General features: G+C 48.3%; 1 protein-coding gene across 1 annotated transcript in view; it reads right to left on the bottom strand.

Annotated features, from left to right (window-relative positions):
- LOC309400710 (multifunctional procollagen lysine hydroxylase and glycosyltransferase LH3-like) overlaps window positions 1–24,000 on the bottom strand; it is a 62,747-nt gene that overhangs the window by 22,248 nt on the left and 16,499 nt on the right. The window contains exons 2-7 of the mRNA XM_081969344.1: window positions 14,804–14,895; window positions 12,532–12,668; window positions 11,143–11,306; window positions 7,855–7,967; window positions 2,369–2,432; window positions 810–907 (exon numbers count right to left, since the gene is read on the bottom strand). Of these exons, the coding sequence (XP_081825470.1) occupies window positions 810–907; window positions 2,369–2,432; window positions 7,855–7,967; window positions 11,143–11,306; window positions 12,532–12,668; window positions 14,804–14,895 (668 nt within the window). The remainder of the gene's footprint in view (window positions 1–809; window positions 908–2,368; window positions 2,433–7,854; window positions 7,968–11,142; window positions 11,307–12,531; window positions 12,669–14,803; window positions 14,896–24,000) is intronic.

Here is a 24,000-nt window from a genome sequence, read left to right as displayed (position 1 = left end):
AGGCAACTGGCAGTTGAAACAGAGTTCTTTTCGGGTGGGAAGGGGGAGTAGAATGTCTAACTCTTTAGCATCAGAGTGTGTTAATATAAGGTAACTGGCAGTTGGAACAGATGTCTTTTCGGGTGGGAAGGGGGAGTAGACTGTCTAACTCCTTAGTATCAGAGTGTGTTAATATAAGGCAACTGGCCGTTGGAACAGAGTTCTTTTCAAGTGGGAAGGGGGAGTAGAATGTCTAACTCCTTAGCATCAGAGCGTGTATAATTACTGTATAAGAAATACTAATGATCTGATGGTCATTTCGAAAAACCCTTTCTTAACGAGCACCTAGAAACCAAGGGAAACCTACTGTATGTGCCAAATTTCAAGTGTGTAGGCTTTACGGTTCTCCAGATTTCGTGATGAGTGAGTGGTATTTGGCTTGTATACATATATATAACAACATAACTCATGTGTGACCAGAATTTGAAAACGACATTTAATACAGCACAATTTCTGACTAAAATAGTCCGACTGAAATTGGCATATGTGGGCCTGATTGGGGTAGATTGCAGGAGTGATACAGAAATATAATTTTATGTCATTTGATTCTATCTTACATATTTATGTAATAAATTATTGCATTTTACCCTACAACTATTGACACTCTCATTTTAAATTGTTTGTTTAGAATTTCATTGGTAATATATAAATGGCTGTGTATGCCTGCATTCCAGCATAACTCTGGAATGCCTCGAACAATTTCAACCAAACATGGAGTCAAAGTCTGAGAAAACACTGTGCAAATGTAAATTGTAAAAGGGGCAAGTTACCTTGGTGGGTCCATTGCCGTGGATAACCACAGGAAGGGTATCGTAGGCAACGTTTCGGGCTCGCACACGGGTCTGCTCAAATTTCAGCACAACCTCTTCTGCAAAAACGGGGGGGGGGGGAAGTAAAAATGAGTCAGTTTGGTGACGTGGTTAAGTTGCTGGCCTAGAAATCAGAATATTGTGTGTGTGTGTATGTGTGTGTGTGTGTGTGTTCTGGTCATCCTTTAAACACAAAAGCCAGCTGGTGACTTTGGGCCAGTCACTCCCTTTCTGTCCAACCCACTTTGCAGGGTTGCTGATATGGGGCAAATAGCAATAGCACTTGGACTTATATACCGCTTCGCAGAGCTTTACAGCCCCCTCTAAGCGGTTTACAGAGTCAGCATTTTGCCCCCCCCCCCCAACAATCTGGGTTCTCATTTTACCAACCTCGGAAGGATGGAAGGCTGAGTCATCCTTGAGCCTGGTGAGATTCGAACTGCCAAATTGCAGGCTGCCAGCAGGCAGCAGAAGTAGCCTGCAGTACTGCACTCTAACCACTGTGCCACCACGGCTCTTATAGTCCTCAACTGCATCACTGTTTGCTTTGGTGGCAGTAGTGCCTCAGATAGAAAGTCCATACAGAGAGTGGTGAGGACAGTGGAGAAGTGCTTAGAGCTTGAAGCATTGTTGGAGACCCCACATACCCACGTTATGGTTTGTTTCTGTTGCTCCCCTCTGGGAGGAAGAAACTTTGAATGGTCACTAAACCGCGGCTCGTCAAATGGTTAGATAATGTCATCAACGCGATGAACAAGAATTTGCGTTCTAATCACTGCGCCATCACAGCTCACATTATTATGCTACACACAGCTCATATTATTATACTACACTATACTACACTATACTAGGCATTATAGTATATACATATTGTTGTAGCCCAGCAGGTTCCAGTTCAGCTGATGCTGGACTCCGATAGTGAGGGGTCATTTGAGTCTGCCCTGGATGATGTAGAAGACCCTGTGCAGGTTCCAGATTCAGAGCAGGGTCCAGAGGGGCTGGTTGGCCACCAGGAGGCGCCTGAGGCATGGAGCAGTGGGGAAGATCAAAGGCAGTCAGTCCCTGATGCTAGAGTGAGAAGGGCTGAGAAATGAAAGCAGCAGCTTCGTAGGCAGGCTCACAGACAATAATTAGCACAGGCGGTTGTAGATTGGCCCCTCCCAAGAGAGCTTATAGGTGAGGTGTTGGGAGGGGACATTTGCAGGAAACAACCGTCCGAAATTAGCAGTGAAGAAAGTTGATGTCTTAGAGCCGTGTCTGAATATCTGGTTTGTTTCTTATATTCTGAGTTATCTGGGCCTTCGGCCAAAAGGTTTGTTATTTTGCAATGAAGCAATGGCAAACAGCCAAGCCTGTGTTTTGGCTTGTTCACAGGCGTGGAGAGGGGGGGGGGGTCAGAACACATATACTATTAAATATACAGTATGTAATGCAGCTGTGCGTTAGTTGTTTTCTTCCCCAAAAGCTAGGTGCGTCTTATACTTCAGAGCGTCTGATTGTCTGAAAAATACGGTACTTACCAATGGCCCCATTCAGGTTCTGGAAGATTTTGGATGTGTGATCCAAGGTGATCCCGTATTTTTCCTAGAAACACAACAGGGAGGAACTAAGATCACAGTAACCTTTTATTACACAACACATTCTTCTTCTCCTCCTTCTACAAACCCCTCCCTTCCATGGTCAAGTTACAAATCAAGCCTTTGGAAGGGACACTGAACTGTAGCTTAGCAACATAGGAGATAATCAGGGGTGGGATTCTACCTGTTCGGGCGAACCAGTAGCTCCGACTATCAACTGGTTCGCTCTTACTTTGAGTAACCCCTCGGCTATACTCACCTATATTCCCTTCTCTGAAGCCCAGCTGATAGGCAGGGCAGAGTGGATTGCTGCACCTCACCTGTTTTCTTCCCCAGCAGTAATGCGGAAGGTGATTTCTCTGTAAACTGCGCACATATGTGCAGACAACTGGTTGTTAAACCAGTAGGATCCCACCCCTGGAGATAATAAAGGTAAAGGTTCCCCTCGTACATGCGTGCTAGTCATTTCCGACTCTAGGGGACAGCACTTATCTCTGTTTCAAAGCCGAAGAGCTAGCGCTGTCCGAAGATGTCTCCGTGGTCATGTGGCCGGCATGACTAAACGCCAAAGGCCCACGGAACGCTGTTACCTTCCCACTAAAGGTGGTTCCTATTTTTCTACGTGCATTTTTTACGTGCTTTCAAGCTGCTAGGTTGGCAGAAGCTGGGACAAGTAGCAGGAACTCCCTCCGTTACGGGATTAGGGATTTGAACCGCCAAACCGCCTGACTTTTCTGATTGACAAGCTCAGCGTCTTAGCCACTGCGCCACCCTTCCATTCCTCACTATCCAGTCCGAGCTGAAGAAGATTCTTGGATGAGAGTCTCCACGATGTAAAAAAGATGTGGAGACTCTAGAAAGAGTGCAGAGAAGAGCAACAAAGATGATTAGGGGACTGGAGGCTAAAACATATGAAGAACGGTTGCAGGGACTGGGTATGTTTAGCTTAAAGAGAAAGAAGGACTAGGGGAGACATGATAGCAGTCTTCCAATATTTCAGGGGTTGCCACAAAGAAGAGGGAGTCCAAGTATTCTCCAAGGCACCTGAGGGTAGAACAAGAAGCAATGGGTGGAAACTAATCAAGGAGAGAAGCAACTTAGAACTGAGGAGAAATTTCCTGACAGTGAGAACAATGAATCAGTGGAACTGCTTGCCTCCAGAAGTTGTGAATGCCCCAACACTGGAAGTCTTTAAGAAGATGTTGGATAGCCATTTGCCTGAAATGGTATAGGGTTTCCTGCCTAGGCAGGGGGTTGGACTAGAAGACCTCCAAGGTCCCTTCCAACTCTACTATTGTATTGTATTGTATTGTAAGCCAAACAACTTCAAAGAAAAACCAGAAAGTCCAATTGCCTCTTGAAAAAGCCCCTTTGAGGCAACCATGACCTGGATGACTGAGAATCTCCATAGACATGTAGCTTAGCAACATTGGTGAGTTGTAGATTCAGAGTCAATTGTTGGTATTTTGTACAATTCTTTCTGGCTAGAGCTGCTCTATTAAGGTAATGATGATTTAATAGCTGACCAGCAGCTGTAAGGCTGTAAACCGAGATGGTGTAATGAGAATGAGTCAGCAGAGTTATCACTTTAAGAGGCTGTCTATATAAAAGAGGCCCTGCGAGGGCGGTTTCTCTCTCCGTGTGTGCTTCCATGTTATAGTTGAAGATGGATTGATTGCCTGGTTTTGCCGTGTGTGTGTGTGTGTGTGTGTACAGTATGCTCCCTCCCATATTTGGGCATACCAGGTGCCTTGACAAAACATCTAATCATTCCCCTGGCTCAGCTGATAAAGGAGGAGAGCTTGTGGCTTAGAGGTTGTTAGAACTGCCTAACATGTAAAAAAAGCCCAAGTTCAAATTCCAGTAAGGGTATGGCTAGCTGATGAGAGCTAAATAGTTTGAAATAGATCTCTACTATTCTCCCTTCATTTATTTATCAGCAAAAAAATTGCAATATTTATCTGTGTGGTTGCGCGCGCCTTGGAAATAAAGCACTGTATGAAAGACAAAACCTCTGTGTACTGTAATTTGCTTTTGAGGTTTTCTCATAATAGTAGTCACGCCGTGCACATTCTGACATGCTCCTTCAAAAGTGGGATTGGATAACCTAAACCAGCGATGGTGAATCTTTTTGGGCTCGAGTGGCCGTAAGTGGGGGGAGCTCAGGGGGGTCGTGTGCAGGCGTGCCGCACCCATAATGCAATGTGCGACTCCCCCAGTGCGCATGCGCGCACTACAGGCGCAACGCCCCCATTTTTGCATGCTTTTTTCGCCCTCCCCAGGCTCCAGAGGCTTTATAGGAGCATGGGGAGGGCGAAAACAGCCTCTCCCGCCCCCCGCCCCCCCGGAAGCCCTCCGGAGGCTTCAGGGATCTTCAGGAGGCTTCCCTGAAGCCTCCGGAGCAGTCAAAACAACCCTCCGAGCAAACCGGAAGTCACTTGCAGTTTGCTCGGAGGGTCGTTTTAAGCACTCCGGAGGCTTCAGGGACCTTCAAGAGGCAGTCCGTTGCTGAATTTCCGGTTTGCCCGTAGGGCTGGTTTTTTGTGCTCTTGAGGCTTCTTGGAAGCTCATGAAGCCTCCGGAGGGCCTCCGGGGGGCAGGGGAGGCTCTTTTCGCCCTCCCCAGGCTCCTATAAAGCCTCTGGAGCCTGGGGACGGTTGAAAATGGCTTTAAAAAAGGGTGAACTCAACTGGCCAGCGCGCGCATGCGTGCCCTGACAAATGGCTCCGCGTGCCACCTGTGGCACGCGTGCCATAGGTTTGCCATCACTGACCTAAACTCTGTTTAGCAACTAATACAATACAATAATAATACAATAGTAGAGTTGGAAGGGACCTTGGAGGTCTTCTAGTCCAACCCCCTGCCTAGGCAGGAAACCCTATACCGTTTCAGACAAATAGCTATCCAACATCTTCTTAAAGACTTCCAGTGTTGGGGCATTCACAACTTCTGGAGGCAACTTCTGTTCCACTGATTAATTGTTCTCACTGTCAGGAAATTCCTCCTCAGTTCTAAATTGCTTCTCTCCTTGATTAGTTTCCACCCATTGCTTCTTGTTCTACCCTCAGGTGCTTTGGAGAATAGTTTGACTCCCTCTTCTTTGTGGCAACCTCTGAGATATTGGAATAATGCTATCATGTCTCCCCTAGTCCTTCTTTCTCTTAAGCTAAACATACCCAGTTCCTGCAACCGTTCTTCATATGTTTTAGACTCCAGGCCCCTAACCATCTTTGTTGCTCTTCTCTGCACTCTTTCTAGAGTCTCCACATCTTTTTTACATCGTGGCGACCAGAACTGAATGCAGTATTCCAAGTGTGGCCTTACCAAGGCCTTGTAAAGTGGTATTAACACTTCACGTGATCTTGATTCTATCCCTCTGTTGATGCAGCCTAGAACTGTGTTGGCTTTTTTGGCAGCTGCTGCACACTGCTGGCTCATATTTAAATGGTTGTCCACTAGGACTCCAAGATCCCTTTCACAGTTACTACTACTGAGTATGGTATCACCTATACTGTACCTGTGCATTCCGTTTTTGTTGCCTAAATGTAGAACCTTACTCTTTTCACCATTGAATTTCATTTTATTAGATAGTGCCCAATGTTCAAGTTTGTCAAGATCCTTCTGTATCTTAAGCCTATCTTCTGGAGTGTTGGCTATTCCTGCCAGCTTGGTATCATCTGCAAATTTGATGAGTTCCCCATTTATTCCCTCATCCAAATCATTGATGAAGATGTTGAAGAGTACTGGGCCTAAAACAGAGCCTTGGGGTACTCCACTGCATACTTCCCTCCATGTAGATGCAGTTCCATTGAGAACTACACGTTGAGTGCGGTTGGTCAGCCAGTTACCAATCCATCTGGTGGTGATGCTGTCTAACCCACATTCTTCTACTTTATCTAGTAGTAGGTTATGGTCTACCTTATCAAAAGTCTTACTGAAGTCCAAGTAAACTATATCAACGGCATTCCTCTGGTCCACTAATTTTGTCACATTATCAAAGAATGCAATAAGATTAGTCTGGCATGATCTGTTTTTGACAAATCCATGTTGGCTTTTGGCTCATCCCCTTTGTCACTATGTCACTTGACTTCTGCAACGTATTTTAGATTCTGCTATCATAGGTTGCACGAAATGACGCGCTTTTTGGATTTTTGGAGGTTGCTCCTGCTTCCACAACAGACTTACAACAGATAGCTCCTACTCCAGGCAAACTTCCTTCCATTAACTGGATCAAAAGCATCCGTTTGGGGAATACGGGAAGTCTTCAACTTACAATCATGATGACAGGCTCGTCCATTATGGCCCTAAATCGTGACGGCTATAAAGCAGGTCACCCCTTGTGACCAACTTGATTTTACAACCTTTTTTTTCTTTCAGCAGTTGTTAAGTGAACACTGCAGTTGTTAAGAGAACCAATTGTTCGTTGTGGAGAAATTTTGCTAAAAATAGATGCCAGTTCCCCCCCCCCCCCCCCCGAAAGTACATGCCAGTTTCCCCCCACAAAAAAATGTTGTTAAAATATGGTCATGTGACCACGGGATCTTGCAAACAGCCACTAAAATGCCTAAAATCTGGTCATGTGACTGCGGGAGGAGGGTATTCATTGAAATTTCAGAACTGGGTTCTATGCTTAAGACCTTTTCATCTCTAACCTCCAACATATTGAGTAAAAGAGAAAGAGTGGCGTGGGGAAAAGGGGCCGCTCTAGGATGGAACTCATTGCCCAAGCAAAAGAGGTCACCCTGCCCACATTCTGGTCAACTGCAAAGGCTGAGTCATGTTTACTGTTGCCTTCCTGGCCAATGGGGAAGAAGCTAGTGAAGTCATGAAGCCTTGCCAGCAACCTGGCATATGAGGATTCATGGGATAGCCATTTTCTGCCATCATAATTTCGAGGGGTTGCTAAGCAACTGAGTTCCCTTCCCGACCTCTCTAGCAGAAACTGGACATCCCATGACTCCTCATATGCCAGATTACTGGCAAGGCTTCATGACGTCACTAGCTTCCTCCCTGCCATTGGCCAAGAAGCCAATAGTAAACATGGCTCAGCCCCTTCAGTTGACCAACATCTGGGCAGGGTGATCTACATTCCTTTGGCAATGAGTTCCATCCTAGAGTGGTCCCTTTTCCCCCAGCCATTCTTTCTCTTCTACTCAATGTGCTGGAGGTGAGAGATGAAAAAGAGAGAAACTGACTGGATTTGTCTGAACTTTAAGCAAGACTGGGACAATGTTAAGCCAGCTCCAGCCCCTACATTGATGTAGTAAAGCCCTCTGTGGAAACAGCGCTGTTGGAGAAGCGATATCAGAATTGCATAAGCCATTTTAGCGACTGGGGAATGAAGCCCAACTATTTTTTAACAGAGGCAGACTGTAACTGTACAGAAGTGACTACAAAAACCCACAGAGGGAGTTTCTCCCAGCACTCACACGCAAGGCAGGATCCAAGTAAATGCGTGTGTAAAACAGCTGGTCGTCATCGTCATCTTTGTACTTCCACAGCTGGACAATGCGGTTGATGACGGGGGCGTAGCCAATGAATCCTGGAAGCCAGAAATGCAAAGTGTTTTTAGGTGCTGCATAGCAGGGTAGTAGTGTTAAGGACTAGAAACTTGTAAACATTTTTAGAAAACTCTTAAACAAGTGCTTATAAAAAATATTACCCTTCTAGGTGGGGAAAAGATTGGAATTTAACTCACAAAGACTGCCAGCTCATTAAATCATCAGGTGCTTTTTAGCCATTTCACCTGATCTAGAATTTACTTGTGATTTATCAAGATGGGGTTTATCCTATCCGTAACAAGCCAAGACATAAAAATGGTCTTTTTTGATACACACCAGAAAAAATCAGGGCATTCGATATTCTCTACCCACGCTGGAATGCTATACCTTCCCGTAACCTGGCACGGCAGACGAACAATTTGATATGCTGAGAACCTCTGCTTAAAAAAGAACAGTAAGTACAAATTTCTAGACCATATGGCTGCCTGTTGTGACCCAGCAGGAGCCGCTGGAGCTGCAAACAGACTCCGACAGCAAGGGGCCCTATGAGTCGGCTCTGGAAGATGTGGAGGACCCTGGACAGGGTTCCAACTCCGAGCAGGGATCAGAGAGGCTGGTTGGCCACCAGGAGGCACCTGAGGCATGGAGCAGAGGTGAAAGCCAAAGGGAGTATGCTCCCGACGTCATGCCTTGGAGCAGTGGGGAGGAGACAAGGGAGTTGGTCCTGGACGCCCGACAACGGAGGGCTGATAGACGTAGAGAACAACTACGCAGATACAGAAGAGAATTGGACCCAGGTGGTTGTAATTAGGCTCCTCTCAAGATAGTATATAAGGAGTGACTTTCCTGGAGGCTGGTTGCAGGGTTCAACTTAATTACCAACGCTGGAGAAGCTCTCATGTCTGTTTCTTATCTTGGAAGTCTGGATTGGTGCCAAGGTCTAGTCAGTGTGTTAATTTACTGTGAATAAATCGTCTAGCAGTATTCTTGTCTTGGACTGCTTTGGTGTACGAAGAAGGGGGTCAGAACAGATGCCTGTACAATCTTGCAAGAATCCAAAGAGTGATTGGCTGGCCTCAGCTTGAAAAACAATGAGAATATGGGAGGCAAGTTTAAAAAAAGCACAGCAATTAAAATACTAAAGCGGATGAGAGACGATAGATAGATGGTTTTTCTTTCTTCTTGAGGTTCTGATTTGCTTTTCTTTTTCCCTCTCCTTTCCTTTCTTTTTTAGGTAGGTGACATGGTTAAACGTTCGGTAGGATAGAAAGAAAACGTCTTTTAATAAAAGGGTGACCTGATTAAAAGATAGAATAAGAGACAGAAATAAGAGAAAGGGGGAATATGCGTGTATACACTTTTACATAATAAAATAAAAGCCACAGCAAGAGAAAACATGGAATAATTAAAGAATGATAGATGATAACTTAATATAAATGTGTATTCCTATTAGAAATACATAAGTTGGTTGAATGTAATAGCTATGATTAATTCTACTAGTTTTATTTGTATTAGAATGAATGACACCCAATAAAATAAAATAAAACTATTTTAAAAAAAAGAAAAACAATGGCAGGAATTGTAAAAAACGCAGAAGGAACATCGACAGTCTTCCAAGAAGCTGGTTCACGCTCAAACAGTTCCTTTGATTTTGATTTATAGGTAGTCCTCATTTTGCGACTGCAATTGGGAATGGCGCTTCATTAAAGTCGTTAAACGAAATAGTTGCTATGTGAAACCGTAACCGTCCTTACAATATGATTTTGGGCTTTCCTTTGTTTTACAGATTCTGCAAACGTTATAAATGTGAGGATTGGTCACAAGATTACTGCTTCATAGCCCTTGCAAGTCTACATGGTTGCTAAATGAGGCAGTTGCTAAATGAGGACTACTGGTAGTAAGCTGCAGAAATCAAACTATGGTTTCTATTGCTGTACCCTCTGCTAGGCTTCCATAGCTACGGCCAACAGCTCTACCTATACAGTTTCCCCAAGTTCTTGCTAAAGTCGATACAGGTAGTCCTTGATTTACAACTATTCCTTAGTGACTGTTCGAAATTACAACGGCACTGAAAAAAAAACGGCTTGCGACCATTTTCCCCACTAATGACTGTTGAAGCAATCCCATGATCAAAATTTGGATGCTGGGCAACTGGCGTGTGTTTCATGACGGTTGCGATATCCCAGAGTCACGCGATCCCTTTTTGTGTCCGTCTGACAAGCAAAAGTCCATGGGGAAGCCTGTTACTAACTTAACAACTGCAGTGATTCATTTAACGTGTGGCAAGAAAGGTCGTAAAATGGGGCAAAGTTCAGTTAACCGCTTAGCAATGGAACTTTTGGCTCCCCTGTGGTCCTAAGCCGAGGACTACTTGCATTATTTCAAAATGTGTCCTTCGGTCCCAGAATGTCGTCCCCCCCCCCCCCGGTCGGAGTCTGAATCCGCGGAGGGGGATGAGCCGGAGCTGGCGCGGACTGAGGTTGAGGGGGAGGCCTCATTGGCTTCGGAAGAATACAGGGAGGAGCAGGACGAGACAGCTTCAGGCTTGGGATGACAGGGGCAGGACGACCGAGAGAGAGCAGGCAGTGGCGATGAAGAGGGACGGAACTCAAGTGATGACAAAGAACCGCCCTCTCCGGATCCCCGAGCGCAGAGAGTGGAGAGGAGGTGGAAACAGCGCAGGCTGACCGCACGACTCGGGAGGTGAACGCCCCCCCTCTTCCAAAGGCACACCTGAGGACTGAGACTTAAGGAAATGCTGTGGGGAGGGGTGTTTGTCGGGAACAAATGCTGAAGTTGTGGAGTTTTGTGTGCCGTTGTCGACATTTGGAGTTTGTTGGACTTCTTGCCTTACTCCTTGCTTCCTGGACTCATTGACTTATTCCCTTGCCCCGCGGGAACTTCTTGCTTTGCAGCCGTAGTACTAACAGACTTTTTCTGGACTATTTGCAGTCAGAGGCTGTGTGTGTGTGTGTGTGTGTGTGTGTGTGTGTGTGTGTGTGTGTGTGTCCGGGACTTGCCATAAACGTGGGAGCAATAAAGGGCATTTTGAACTATCAGCGGACTGTGTTGCCTCCGTGCCTGGCCCCGCGTTATCACACAGAATTGAAATCCCCCCACATCCGTATTGGCACAAAACAAGGGTCTTCCTCATATGGAATTGGGAGCTGCCCTCATTCCACCCTCACCCCACGGCCCCCTCCTAACGCCCTTTACCTCCAGAGTTTAAGAAGCGCTTTCCAAAAGTGACCGGTGGGTACTTCTCAGCCAGGGACCACTCGGGCCAGCAGAAAATTTCTGCTGAGAAGACCAGGTTGCTCTTAAACTGCAGGAACTTCCAGAGAAGTTCAATTGGACTTCCAGCCAGGATCACATCGTAGCTAGGGGTGGAAAGGAGAAGACACGTTCTGAGTTAGCGCTTGAAACAATGGTTCCTTTCTAGAAAGCGTGGGAATGGTTGGGATAGGCCAAGGATCAGCAACCTTAAACACTCAAACAGCCACAAAGGTCCTAACCAGAAGCCTCCTGTTCAATTCTGGAGCCGATCGGAAGTCCGGTTCCCTCACCATAGAGTCTCCTCCTAGCTTTCCTCTACCTGGCCTAGCTGAAAGCCCTATCAATTGTGGAGCTGACTGGCAACAGGGAGCTGCAGCAGAGGAATGAAAGAGCCACATGCAGCTCCAGAGCTGCAGGTTGCCGACCCCTGGATTAGGCAGATGGAGAACCCACTCTAAGCCAGCTTCAATTTATGGGCTGTGGCTTGTGGGCCACACAGGATGGACTTTGTAATACTTGCAATATGGTTTTTGTAGTACTGTTCCACTGGCTAACCAACGTGGGTTTCCTTGTGCTTTAAATTTGCTCTTTTGGATGTACTGCTACTAATTTGACACAATAAGCCGTAACCTTTAAGGAAAGCCTCTCTCTTAGAAACCAGGACTGGCAGGAGAGCATTCAATACTTTTATTCAAAATACGATGCTCTTTTCTGTGGCTGTGCTCACATAATATTGGAGTTTTTAATTCTGGTGTTGTAACTAGGGAGATGGTTAATTCTAAACCAATCTGTCAGAGTGCGCGCAGTGTGACTATGTGAGACAACCCAGGAGCAAATACAGTAAACAGAGGTTTGCATTTAAATAGTGGTTTTATCTACAAAGAATATATACATACACATACTTTAATCAGACCTCAAATAAACAGCAATCAGCAATTACAGCACGGAGGCACACACAAAGAGATATGTCCCAACAGGGCCTCTTCTTATTATAGGCTCTTAAAGTGATATCAGCCCAAAAATCTTGCTGACTCATTCCTAGTATTACATCATCGTAGCAGCTGGTCAGCTCTTAAACCATTAACCTGACACAATCAACTTTTACTTTGAGGTTCTTTACTGTGCTTCCTATAAAAGTAAAGCCACCTTTACGGGTTCCCCTTTTTCAGAGGGAGACCCATTTTTATCAGAGTATTCTAATAAATTGCTTTTAAATGATCTTTTGTCTTGGGTTGTGAGGCAGAACCTAGAGCCAGATTTGGCCAACAGGAGAACTTCACTTGGCACATTCGCCTTGTATGGATTCAGCCCAAGATTGATCAGCCTTACCTGTCCACAAACATGACAATAAGATCCTCTTCGTTTGCGTATTTCTCCATTTCAGCCTTCAGCCAGCGGACTTTCTGACCTCCGCCGACCGTCCGGGCAACATCACCTCCTTTCCAATCTTCGCCGAGTCCTAAAGTCTTGGAGAAACATTAGGATAACGGTTGAGACAGGTGAGGGAGGGGCAGAGGTGGGTTTCATATAATTTTACCACCGGTTTGCTGCGCACCGAAACTGTGAGCGTTCGTGGCTTGCCCGCATGGGCATGGCTTAGAAAATGTAGCTAAATAGGATGGCATAGAGCAGTGATGACGAACCTTTTTTGGCTCGCGTGCCACAAGTGGGGGGAGCGCAGGGGGGGTCGTGTGCAGACGTGCCGCACCCACAATGCAATGCGTGACTCCCTAGTGCACATGCGCGCACTACAGGCGCTCCCCCCCATTTTTACATGTTTTTTTCGCCCTCCCCAGGCTCCAGAGGCTTTATAGGAGCCTGGGGAGGGCGAAAAGAGCATCCCCTGCCCCCCCCGGAGGATTCCGGGATCGTCCAGAGGCTTCCCTGACGCCTTCGGAGCGCTCAAAACGACCCTCCGAGCAAACCGGAAGTGACTTTCGGTTTTCTCGGAGGGTTGTTTTAAGTGCTCCGAAGGCATCAGGGAAGCCTCCGAACGGCCTCCGGGGGCAAGGGAGGCTCTTTTCACCCTCCCCAGACTCCTATAAAGCCTCTGGAGCCTGGGGAGGGCGAAAAATGGCTTTAAAAAAGGGTGAACTCAGCTGGCCAGCGCGCGCATGCGCACTGGCCAGCTGACAGGGCAGCGCCTCGCATGCACTGACAAATGGCTCCGTGTTCCACCCATGGCACGCATGCCATAGGTTCGCCATCACTGGCATAGAGCCTGGGCGAGTCACCATTACTGGTTCGCTCGAGCCAATCCAAACCGGCTGAATACCACAACTGGGGAGGGGCTATCACAAGGAAGAGAGGGTCAACCTATACTCCAGAGCAGCTGAAGGCCGAACAAGAAGCAATGGATGGAAACTAAACAAGGAGGGAAGCAACCTAAAACCAAGGAGAAATTTCCTGACAGTTAAAACAATTAAGGTAGTGCAATGACTTGCTTTCAGAAATTGTGAGTCCTTCAACACTGGAGATTTTTAAGAGACAATCATTTGTCTGAATAGTGTAGGGTCTCCTGCTTGAGCAAGAGGTTGGACTGGAGGACCACCAAGGTCCCAATTCTGTTAGAAACCATTTTATTTTTTTAAAAAAAAATCTTGTTCTTCTAGTTTGAAATTTAGATGCTCTTCCCCGGGGACAGGACCAGTAAAACGCTGGCATTTCCACCCATCTACCAACCATTCTGGGCTTGAGGTGGCCTAGATCAGGGATGGCTAACCTTTTTGTCATCGCATGCTGAAAGCAAAGCAATGTGCACACGATACCCCCTGCGCCCCCTTGCTCCCCTGTGCATGGGCATGCAACACCACCACCACCCCACGCCTTCCCATGCCCCATTTTGGGCCTAGTAGGCCTTCCTTCAGCTTCTGGGAGCAAAAACGGGCCGTGGGGAGAAGCACCGTGCCCACCACCCTCCGCATGCGCAGGTAAATCCCTGCCCCCTATACATGCACCCTACCCCTGTGCATGCGCCTTGTCCCCCACACATGCATGGCAGAGATGCAAAAATCACCCAGCTGGTGGGAGGCACGCACACCATGTGCGATGGAGCTGAGCTGAGGAATGACTCTCGTGCCCGCAGAGACGTGCCATAGGTTCACCCTCACGGGCTTAGATCAGTGGTGAAATTCAATTTTTTTTTGCTACGGGTTCTGTGGGTGTGGCTTGGTGGGCGTGGCAAGGGAAGGATACTGTGAAATCCCCAATTCCCTCCCCACTCCCGGGGGAAGGATACCGCCAAATCCCCATTTCCTCCCAATCAGCTGGGACTCAGGAGGCAGAGAGTAGATGGGGCGGGGCCAGCCAGAAGTGGCATTTGCCGGTTCTCCAAACTACTCAAAATTTCTGCCACCGGTTCTCCAGAACCTGTCAGAACCGACTGAATTTCACCCCTGGCCTAGATGTTTCAGAACGACAACTCCCAGAATTCTCAGCCACGGTGGATCCTTAGCCTAGCTTTCTTTGACCTGTTCTCCCAAAAGTATCCTATAATTTACAAAAAGGCAGCAAAAGGAGAACTCAGATTAACCCTTCTATTTGGCGATGTTCCCACCCCTCCCTTCTCTCTCTTTTTTTTTTCAATATAGAAAGTACACACCTTGACAGTGTAGTTGAAATACTTTGTGGTCCGTAGAAAGCGCCGGTAGCCCTCTGTCGTCTCCGTGGCAGCGGTCAGGACCAGGAGCTTCCCTGCAAACCGCAGGACAACGTAAGAATTAGACAAGGGAATTCAACATGAGAAAACAAGAGAGGGAAATCAAAGCATTGTTTTTAGAGCTATTCATTTCTTTTCTATCGAGAGGGCAGGCTCAGGAAAATTCCCCCAATGTTTCAAACGGTTCTCTATTCAGTGTGCAGGAAGCTAAAGTAAATTGCTTCATTGCTTTCGCTCACGCAAAATACCACTCACGCATCATCACGAAATCTCCAGAACCATAAAGTCTACAAACTTGAAATTTGGCATGTATGTTCCTCTTAGCTTCTAGGTGCTCACTTAGAAAGGATTTTTCGAAATGATTATCAGAGCATTAGCATTTCTTATATTATTATTAACATGCTCTGATGCTAAGGAGTTAGACTTTCTACTCCCCCACCTGAAAAGAACTCTGTTCCAACTGCCACTTGGGCATGGGCGTGGCTCAGTGGTGGGTTCCGGATCCCGTTGCAACTGGTATGCTGCAACGGGGCCGGGCGTCCAGCATGTGCAAGTGCAGTGCGTGCACAGCACATGCATGCATACCTGCCACCCGTGACGCTCCAGCTGCTCGGCGGAACATTGCGCAGGTGCCATATGCTCCGTGCACATGCGCAAAAGCCCCGATCGGCTCAAATACAAGTAAGGAGGGTGGGCGAGTGGACCCTCCGGAGTATTGTACCGGAACGGTACCTGGTGCTCGCAGCAGGCACCAGTATGACCGTATCGGGGCGTACTGGTCGTATCCCACCACTGGCGTGGCCAGCATGTAACTCATCCACCCTGCGGGGATGAAGATCAATGGGGCCAGCCTGAGGGAGAGAAGGGGATAAGATAGAAAAGGCCTCTGTGGGGCCAGCCTGAGGGAGAGAAGAGGATATAGGAGATACCGCTATAGAGCAAGCCTGAGGGAGAGAAGGGGATAGGAGAAGATCAATGGGGCCAGCCTGAGGGAGAGAAGGGGATAAGATAGAAAACGCCTCTGTGGGGCCAGCCTGAGGGAGAGAAGAGGATAAGATAGGAGATACCTCTATAGAGCAAGCCTGAGGGAGAGAAGGGGATAGGAGAAGATCAATGGGGTCAGCCTGTGGGAGAGAAGGGGATAAGATAGAAAAGGTCTCTTTGGGGCCAGCCTGGGGGAGAGAAGAGGATAAGATAGGAGATACCTCTATAGAGCAAGACTGAGGAAGAGAAGGTGATAGGAGAAGATCAATGGGGCCAGCCTGTGGGAGAGAAGGGGATAAGATAGAAAAGGTCTCTGTGGGGCCAGCCTGAGGGAGAGAAGAAGATAAGATAGGACAGCAATGGCGAACCTTTTTGGGCTCGTGTGCCATAAGTGGGGGGAGCGCAGGGGGGTTGTGTGCAGGCGTGCCGCACCCATAATGCAATGTGCGACCACCGCCCCAGTGCACATGCGTGCACTACAAGCGCGACCCCCTCCCATTTTTGCATGCTTTTTTCGCTCTCCCCAGGCTCCAGAGGCTTTATAGGAGGAGGGGGAGGGCGAAAACAGCCTACCCCCCCCCCCGGAGGTTTCAGGGACCTCCGAAGCCTCTGAAGCAGTCAAAATAACCCTCTGAGCAAACCAGAAGTCACTTCCGGTTTGCTCGGAGGGTCGTTTTAAGCGCTCCGAAGCTTTCAGGGACCTTCAGGAGGCTTCCCTAAAGCCTTCGGAGCGCTCAAAGCGACCCTCTGAGCAAACAGGAAGTCCGTTCCTAAACTTCCAGTTTGCCCGTAGGGCCGTTTTTTTGCGCTTTGGAGGCTTCAGGGAAGCTCATGAAGCCTCCGGAGGGCCTCCGGGGGGGGGGGGGGGCAGAGGAGGCCCTTTTCGCACTCCCCAGGCTCCTATAAAGCCTCTGGAGCCTGGGGAGGGCGAAAAATGGCTTTAATAAAAGGGTGAACTCAGCTTGCCAGCGCGTGCTTGCGCGCTGGCCAGCTGACAGGGCAGCGCCTCGCATGCCCTGACAAATGGCTCCGTGTGCCACCTATGGCACGCGTGCCATAGGTTCGCCATCACTGAGATAGGAGATAGCTCTGTAGAGCAAGCCTGAGGGAGAGAAGGGGTTAGGAGAGGATCAATGGCGCCAGCCTGAGGGAGAGAAGGGGGATAGGAGAGAAGAGGAGAGGCTTCTGTGGGGCAAGCCTGAGGGAAAGAAGGGGAGAAGGCCCTTCGTAACTACTCATTAATGTTCAAGCTTTAACTGTCAATTCATTAAGCCTGATCGCATACTGTAGTTCCATAGCAAAGAAAGGGCATCTAACCAACCAGTTTCTTCATATATACCAGGGGTGTCCAAACTTGGGAACTTTAAGACTTGTGGACTTCAACTGCCAGAATTCCCCAGCCAGCCATGCTGGCTGGGGAATTCTGGGAGTTGAAGTCCACAAGTCTTAAAGTTCCCAAGTTTGGACACCCCTGGTATATACAATGTATGGCAGGTCAAATGGGATTGCAATTAGTAGACCTTTATAAATTTTGGATCTGTTTTGCAAGGCATGGGGGAAGAGTTATTGTAGCTGCGCTGTATTTGCCAATATTCATCCAAGGAAGATAGTATGTGGTTTTGGGGTTGTTTCTGTCCTTTTAATTCACTTTATGTAATGTTCTTATCTTGGGTGGTTCGGCGGCTTCGGGGTGGAGTTCTCATCTCACAATCAGGTGGCTATGAGTTCAATCCTAGGTAGAGACAGATATTTCTCTCTTTGGGCACAATGAGAATATATCTGCTGAACAAAACTCCCCATTGGCATCAGGAAGGGCATCCGGCCATTAAACACTCTGCTAGCTCCATTCAGCTGCTCCACCCCGCAAGGGATTATGGGGTCGTTAAACTATGAGGATGAAGATGATGTAGGGTTCTTATCTACTTTTGTTTTTGTCCAATTCTTTTTCTTTTGAATTTTGTATTTTAATCTTTGGAATAAAATAAAAGTTTAAAAGGAAAAAAAGAAAAAAAAGAAATTTTGTGCTCCAAACTTTATTGTTGTTTAACCTGTTAACTGTTTTTTTTCTCCACATACATAACGTGTGATAGAAAGATCACATATTTTACAGTATTGAATAAACAATGGACTTGATTCTCATAGAAACTTTCGGCTGACCGATTATAATAAGTAATTTCATATGACGTTTTTCAACCTTTTTTTTTTTTGCCCCGGAGGCACCTTTCAAATAACATTCAGGTTGCAGGATATCACATAAAAACAACGCACAAAGTACAAACCCTTTGCACAATGCAATCCACTGTTAATCTTCACCATCTACGCGTTATGTAATGTACAATAATAACAATGTGCCAGGCTGGCAGCTTAGCAGCTCGCATGCAAAAAAAAACCAAAACCTCCCACCAGTGTGTCGGCTTTACATAATGAAATAATTCTTCATTAAGGAAAAAAAGGTTTATTTCTTTTTCAATCGTAATAACCCATGGGATCTTAGTTTACCAGAGAACACCAGATAAGAATACTTAGGCTAGACCAGCGATGGCTAACCTTTTCGTCGTCGCGGGCCGAAAGCACCCAGACCCATAATGCAATACACGTGTGACCCGCCTCTGGTCCTGTTGCCCTACACATGTGCACGTGACCCCCTCCGCACACACATGTGCACACAACCCCCATGCTTCCCCTCGCCCTCGTATATGTGGGCGAGGAAACCTATCCACCCCCACGCTCCATTTAGGGCCTAGTAGGCCTCCCCGCAGCCTCCTGGGAGCAAAAATGGGCCACAGGGAGGCCACTAACCCTAACCCTAAACACCCCCCGCACCCTGTTTTGGGCCTACCAGGCCTCCCCGCAGCCTCCTGGGAGCAAAAATGGGCCGCAGGGAGGCCACTAACCCTAACCCTAAACACCCCCCACGCCCTGTTTTGGGCCTACCAGGCCTCCCCGCAGCCTCCTGGGAGCAAAAATGGGCCGCAGGGGGGCCACTAACCTTAAACACCCCCCGCGCCTTGTTTTGGGCCTACCAGGCCTCCCCACAGCCTCCTGGGAGCAAAAATGGGCCGAACGGGGAGCCACTAACCCTAACCCTAAACACCCCCCGTGCCTTGTTTTGAGCCTACCAGGCCTCCCCGCAGCCTCCTGGGAGCAAAAATGGGCCACAGAGGGGCCACTAACCCTAACCCTGAACACCCCCCGCGCCTTGTTTTGGGCCTACCAGGCCTCCCTGCAGCCTCCACGGAGCAAAAATGGGTCGCAGGGAGACCACTAACCCTAACCACTCCCCGCGCCTTGTTTTGGGCCTACCAGGCCTCCCCGCAGCCTCCAGGGAGCAAAAATGGGCCGCAGGGGGGCCACTAACCCTAAACCTGAACACCCCCCGCGCCTTGTTTTGGGCCTACCAGGCCTCCCCGCAGCCTCCAGGGAGCAAAAATGGGCCGCAGGGGGGCCCACTAACCCTAACCCTAAACACCCCCCGTGCCTTGTTTTGGGCCCATCAGGCCTCCCCGCAGCCTCCAGGGAGCAAAAATGGGCCGCAGGGGGGCCACTAACCCTAACCCTAAACACCCCCCGTGCCTTGTTTTGGGCCTACCAGGCCTCCCCGCAGCCTCCTGGGAGCAAAAATGGGCCACGGGGGGGGGCACTAACCCTAATCCCAAACATCCCCCGCGCCCTGTTTTGGGCCTACCAGGCTCCCCGCAGCCTCCTGGGAGCAAAAATGGGCCGCACGGGGGGGCACTAACCCTAACCCTAAACACCCCCCGCGCCTTGTTTTGGGCCTACCAGGCCTCCCCGCAGCCCCCTGGGAGCAAAAATGGGCCGCAGGGGGGCCACTAACCCTAACCCCAAACACCCCCCGCGTCCTGTTTTGGGCCTACCAGGCCTCCCCGCAGCTCCCTGGGAGCAAAAATGGGCCGCAGGAGGGCCACTAACCTTAACCCTAAACACCCCCCGTGCCCTGTTTTGGGCCTATCAGGCCTCCCCGCAGCCTCCTGGGGGCCAAAATGGGGGGTGCTCCCCCACCCTTGGTGCATGGGCGCATCTCCCACATTCACCCCGCCCATGCGCGGCAGAGGCCCAAAAATCAGCTGGTCAGCGGGAGGTGCAGTGGAGCTGAGCTGGACGACGGCTCATGTGCCTGCAGAGAGGGTGTCAAACTCAAGGCCCAGGGGCCAGATCCAGCCCATGGGGTGCTTAGATCTAGCCCGGGGAGCCAACCTGGAAATAGCAAAGGACTACCCGTCCCACCAGAGCTCTGTTTTTGCTGGCAGAGGGCTATCAAAACAAACGAAAAACCAAACAAGGGGAAATTTTTATGATTGGCTAGAGAAAGGAAACTAGAAAAGAAAGTCTGGAGAAGATATAGAACCCAGGCGATGCACTGTTAAGTGGAAAAGGGGAGGAAGAAGGGGAAAACAGAAAACAAAATATTAAATATATAAGTATATATACAAGAGAGAGACACAAAGGGGGGGGAATATAGTTAGGATAGATTAGCGAAGGTAAGGGAATAAGAAATGATATCAAACTATATTTGGGTTTGCGGAAATACCAATCCAAGGAAATATAAACGGAGACCTGAAAGAGACACCTACAATAATAGAAAAGAAAGAGAGACAGGAGGAGAGGAGGAAAGGAAGACGGGAAAGAAGAAAGAAGTAAGGAGAGGAGGATGGAAGGGAGAGGAAGAGAAAGAAAGAGGGTAGGAAGGAAAAGAATAGGAGTAGAAGAAAGGTAAGGGGAGAAGGACGGGAAAGGAGAGGAGGAAGGAAGGAAGTAGAGAAGGGAGATGGATTCACTGAACGACCATGTGATTCACATAACAAGTGCAGTGACTTAACTGTGGCAAAAAATTGTAAAACATCAGGTGCAAATCACTTAACAATTGCTTAGCAATGGAAGTTCTGGTGTCAATTATGGTTGTATATTGAGGACTACCTATGTCAGCGATGGCGAACCTTTTTTGGCTCGCGTGCCATAAGTGGGGTGAACGCAGGGGGGGTTGTGCGCGGGTGTGCCGCACCCATAATGCAATGTACAAGCCCCCCAAGTGCGCATGCGCGCATGACAAGCGCTCCTCCCCATTTTGGTTTGGGGTTGCCGGGTGGCTGCTCTCTTGCAAGCGGGTGCCTGAAGAGCCGGGCAGAGCCTCAGGGGCAAATGGCTGTGTTGCGCTGTCGCAGCAGCACAACAAAGCCGCCATGACGTGACCATGCTCATGAGCAGCTGTCTGGCAACTCCCCTTTCTAGCTGGGCAGAGTGCCACTCACCAACCCAATAACATCCCAAAGGTGCTAAGCCGCATGGCGCTCTACCCAGCTGGAAAGGGAGGTTGCGCAAGCGCCTGGCCCACCAGAGTCTTCCAACAGCCAGCCCACAACCATAGAGCATCGTCCCAGAGCGGCCGCTGCCGGAAGACTCGGCAGCAGATCTCCAGAGTTTGGAAGCCGGTTATGCTTGGAGCATAGCGGCAGCAGGGCTGCGCTAGCGACCCAGCCCTGCAAGGAGAGCTGGGCACGGTGAGGCTGGGAGGCACGCGAGCTGGAGGCAGAACAAGTGCTCACGCAACCTCTCTTTCCAGCCAGGCAGAGCGCCACGCGTCTTAGCGCCTGTGGGATATTACTGAGTCGGTAAGTGGCGCTCTGCCCAACTGGAAAGGGGCGTTGCCGGGCGACTGCTCATGAGAGAAGCTGCCCGGCAACCCCCCTGCTCCATCTGGGCACAGAGCCACCCATCAACCTAGAGCAGGGGTGGGGAACTGGCTCTTTTGCGACTTGTGGACTTCAACTCCCAGAATTCCAGAACCAACATAGCTGCCTCAGGAATTCTGGGAGTTGAAGTCCACAAGTCGCAAAAGAGCCACAGTTCCCCACCCCTGACCTAGAGGTATCCCAAAGGCGTCAAGCAATGTGACCCCCTTTGCCCCCCCCTCCAGCTCCTGCGGCTTTGCGCCTTCGGGATATCGCTAGGTTGGTGAGTGGCGCTCTGCCTGGCTGGAGGGGGGGTTGTCCAGGGGGCTTATTATTGGGGGCGGGCGTATATTTTTGCCCACAGGAAAAATATGGCATGGCCTTATTATCAGGACATGTCGTAATTTCGGGGAAACAAGATAGGAGCCTGGGGACAGTTTTTTGCACTCCGGAGACTTCATGGAAGCTCCTGAAGCCTCCGGGGAGGCAGGGGGGTCTTTTCGTCCTCCCCAGGCTCATATAAAGCCTCTGGAGCCTGGGGTGGGCGAAAACTGGCTTTAAAAAAGGCTGAACTCAGCTGGCCAGCCGCACACGCGTGCCTGTGACACGCGTGCCATAGGTTCGCCATCCCTGACCTACGTAGTCAAATATAGTCAAAAGGGAGTGACCACTCCCTTTTTACGACATCCTAATCCCTTAATTCGGGTTAAAATTGGTGCGATTGAATAGAGCTCAGCATTTACTGGTCGGGCGCCCGTCCTGATGCCTATATGGAGTTTGCAGCAGATATTTTTTCTTTGCACCCCAGATGAGAGACATCTGCCACTATCTAGGTTTCGAGTCAAGGACCAGAACATGTTAAAAACGCTCCAGTTAAAAATTCTAGTATAAAATAATATGTAACAAATAAAACCTATGCTAACATCATACATTTGACATCCAATCTGCCAGTCGCACACAAACACTACCACTACTTCAACACTGGAAGCCTTCAAGAAGAGACGAGACTGCCATCTGTCAGAAATGGTGTAGGTAGGGTCTCCTGCTTGGGTGGTGGGTTGGGCTAGATGACCTACAAGGTCCTTTCCAACTCTGTTAATCTGTTAAATCTAGGATTTAATTCTCAACCTTCCGAGTGTAAGGCGAGCGTCTAGTGATATCTTTGTCTAATTTTTTTTTTCAAAGCACTGGAACTCTGTATTATTTATCCATTTTCTTGGAGGACACTTCCCAGATGTTTAAATACTAGTTGATAACCCGGCATTGCCCAGATATTTATTTATAGGAGGAAAATGTCCGGACGAAACATAATTCCTAATGTTGGGTTTTTCCCCCTTACCAGAGGAAACCCCCTTGTGGAGTACTGTGAGTACCATGGCAACTCCACTGTGCTTTACATTAGAAGCCATTTTATGGCAGTACAGTAGAAGCCATTTTATGGAAGTACAGTAGAAGCCATTTTAAGGCACAACAGGCTGTATCACAACAGAACACACACCTCTAGGGGGGGGTTAGGGGTGTCTTATGGCCACAATAGTTTTTTCCAGGGAGTAAGTCAACTGTGTATCAAGTTTGGTTGAAATTGCTCAAGGCGTTCCAGAGTTATGCTAGAACACACACACACACACACACACACACACACACACACACCGTCATTTATATATATATAGAAGAAGATTACAATCCAAGGTTAACTTCTAACAGCCTAGAATTGTAGAAGGGCCCATCAAAAGACAAGGCCCAGAGACTTTTCTGCATTCTGCCAAGGTTTTAATGGCAACGTGTCTCAGGTCTCTGAGCAGATTGGCAGAGATTTCCAGAAAGCTGGAAAGGTGGAAAATTCCAAGTCGTTTTGTGGTCTACAAAAGCCACAAATGGTACAGTTGACAATGTGTACAGCTTGATTCCTGTCCCCAATTAGACCAATTTTATGTATTGGCACAAATGCATTTACAAGCAGCTCTCGGCTTACGTACGGCCACTAAGTTGGCCTCTGTTGCTAAGTGAGACATTAGTAAAGCAGGTTTCGCTCCATTTTACGACCTTTCTTGCTGCAGCCGTTCAACGAATCGCTGCAGTTGTTCAGTCAGTAACACGGCTGTTAAGTGAATCTGGCTTCTCCGTTGAATTTGCTCATCAGGAGGCCGCCAAAGATGATCACATGACCCCGGGGACAGTACAACCATCACAAATATGAGTCAATTGTCAAACATCTGCATTTTGATCATGTCATTCAGTGGGAAAAAATGATCATGTCACTTTTTTTTCAGTGCCGTAACTTTGATTGGTCAGTGAATGAACTGATGTAACTTGAGGACTGTCTCTAATAATCTGATGTTGCATTAGAGGTGGTCCTCAACGTACGGCCACAACCGAGCCCAAAATGTATGTGGCTGTGAGAAACGTATTAAGTGGGTTTTGTCCCATTTTACGACGTTTCTTGCCAGAGTTGTTAAGTGAATCACTGCA

The sequence above is a fragment of the Natrix helvetica genome (assembly GCF_964273705.1).
Source record: "Natrix helvetica genome assembly, chromosome: W".
Classification (NCBI taxonomy): domain Eukaryota; kingdom Metazoa; phylum Chordata; class Lepidosauria; order Squamata; family Natricidae; genus Natrix; species Natrix helvetica.
This window is presented reverse-complemented; position numbering and strand designations above follow the sequence as displayed.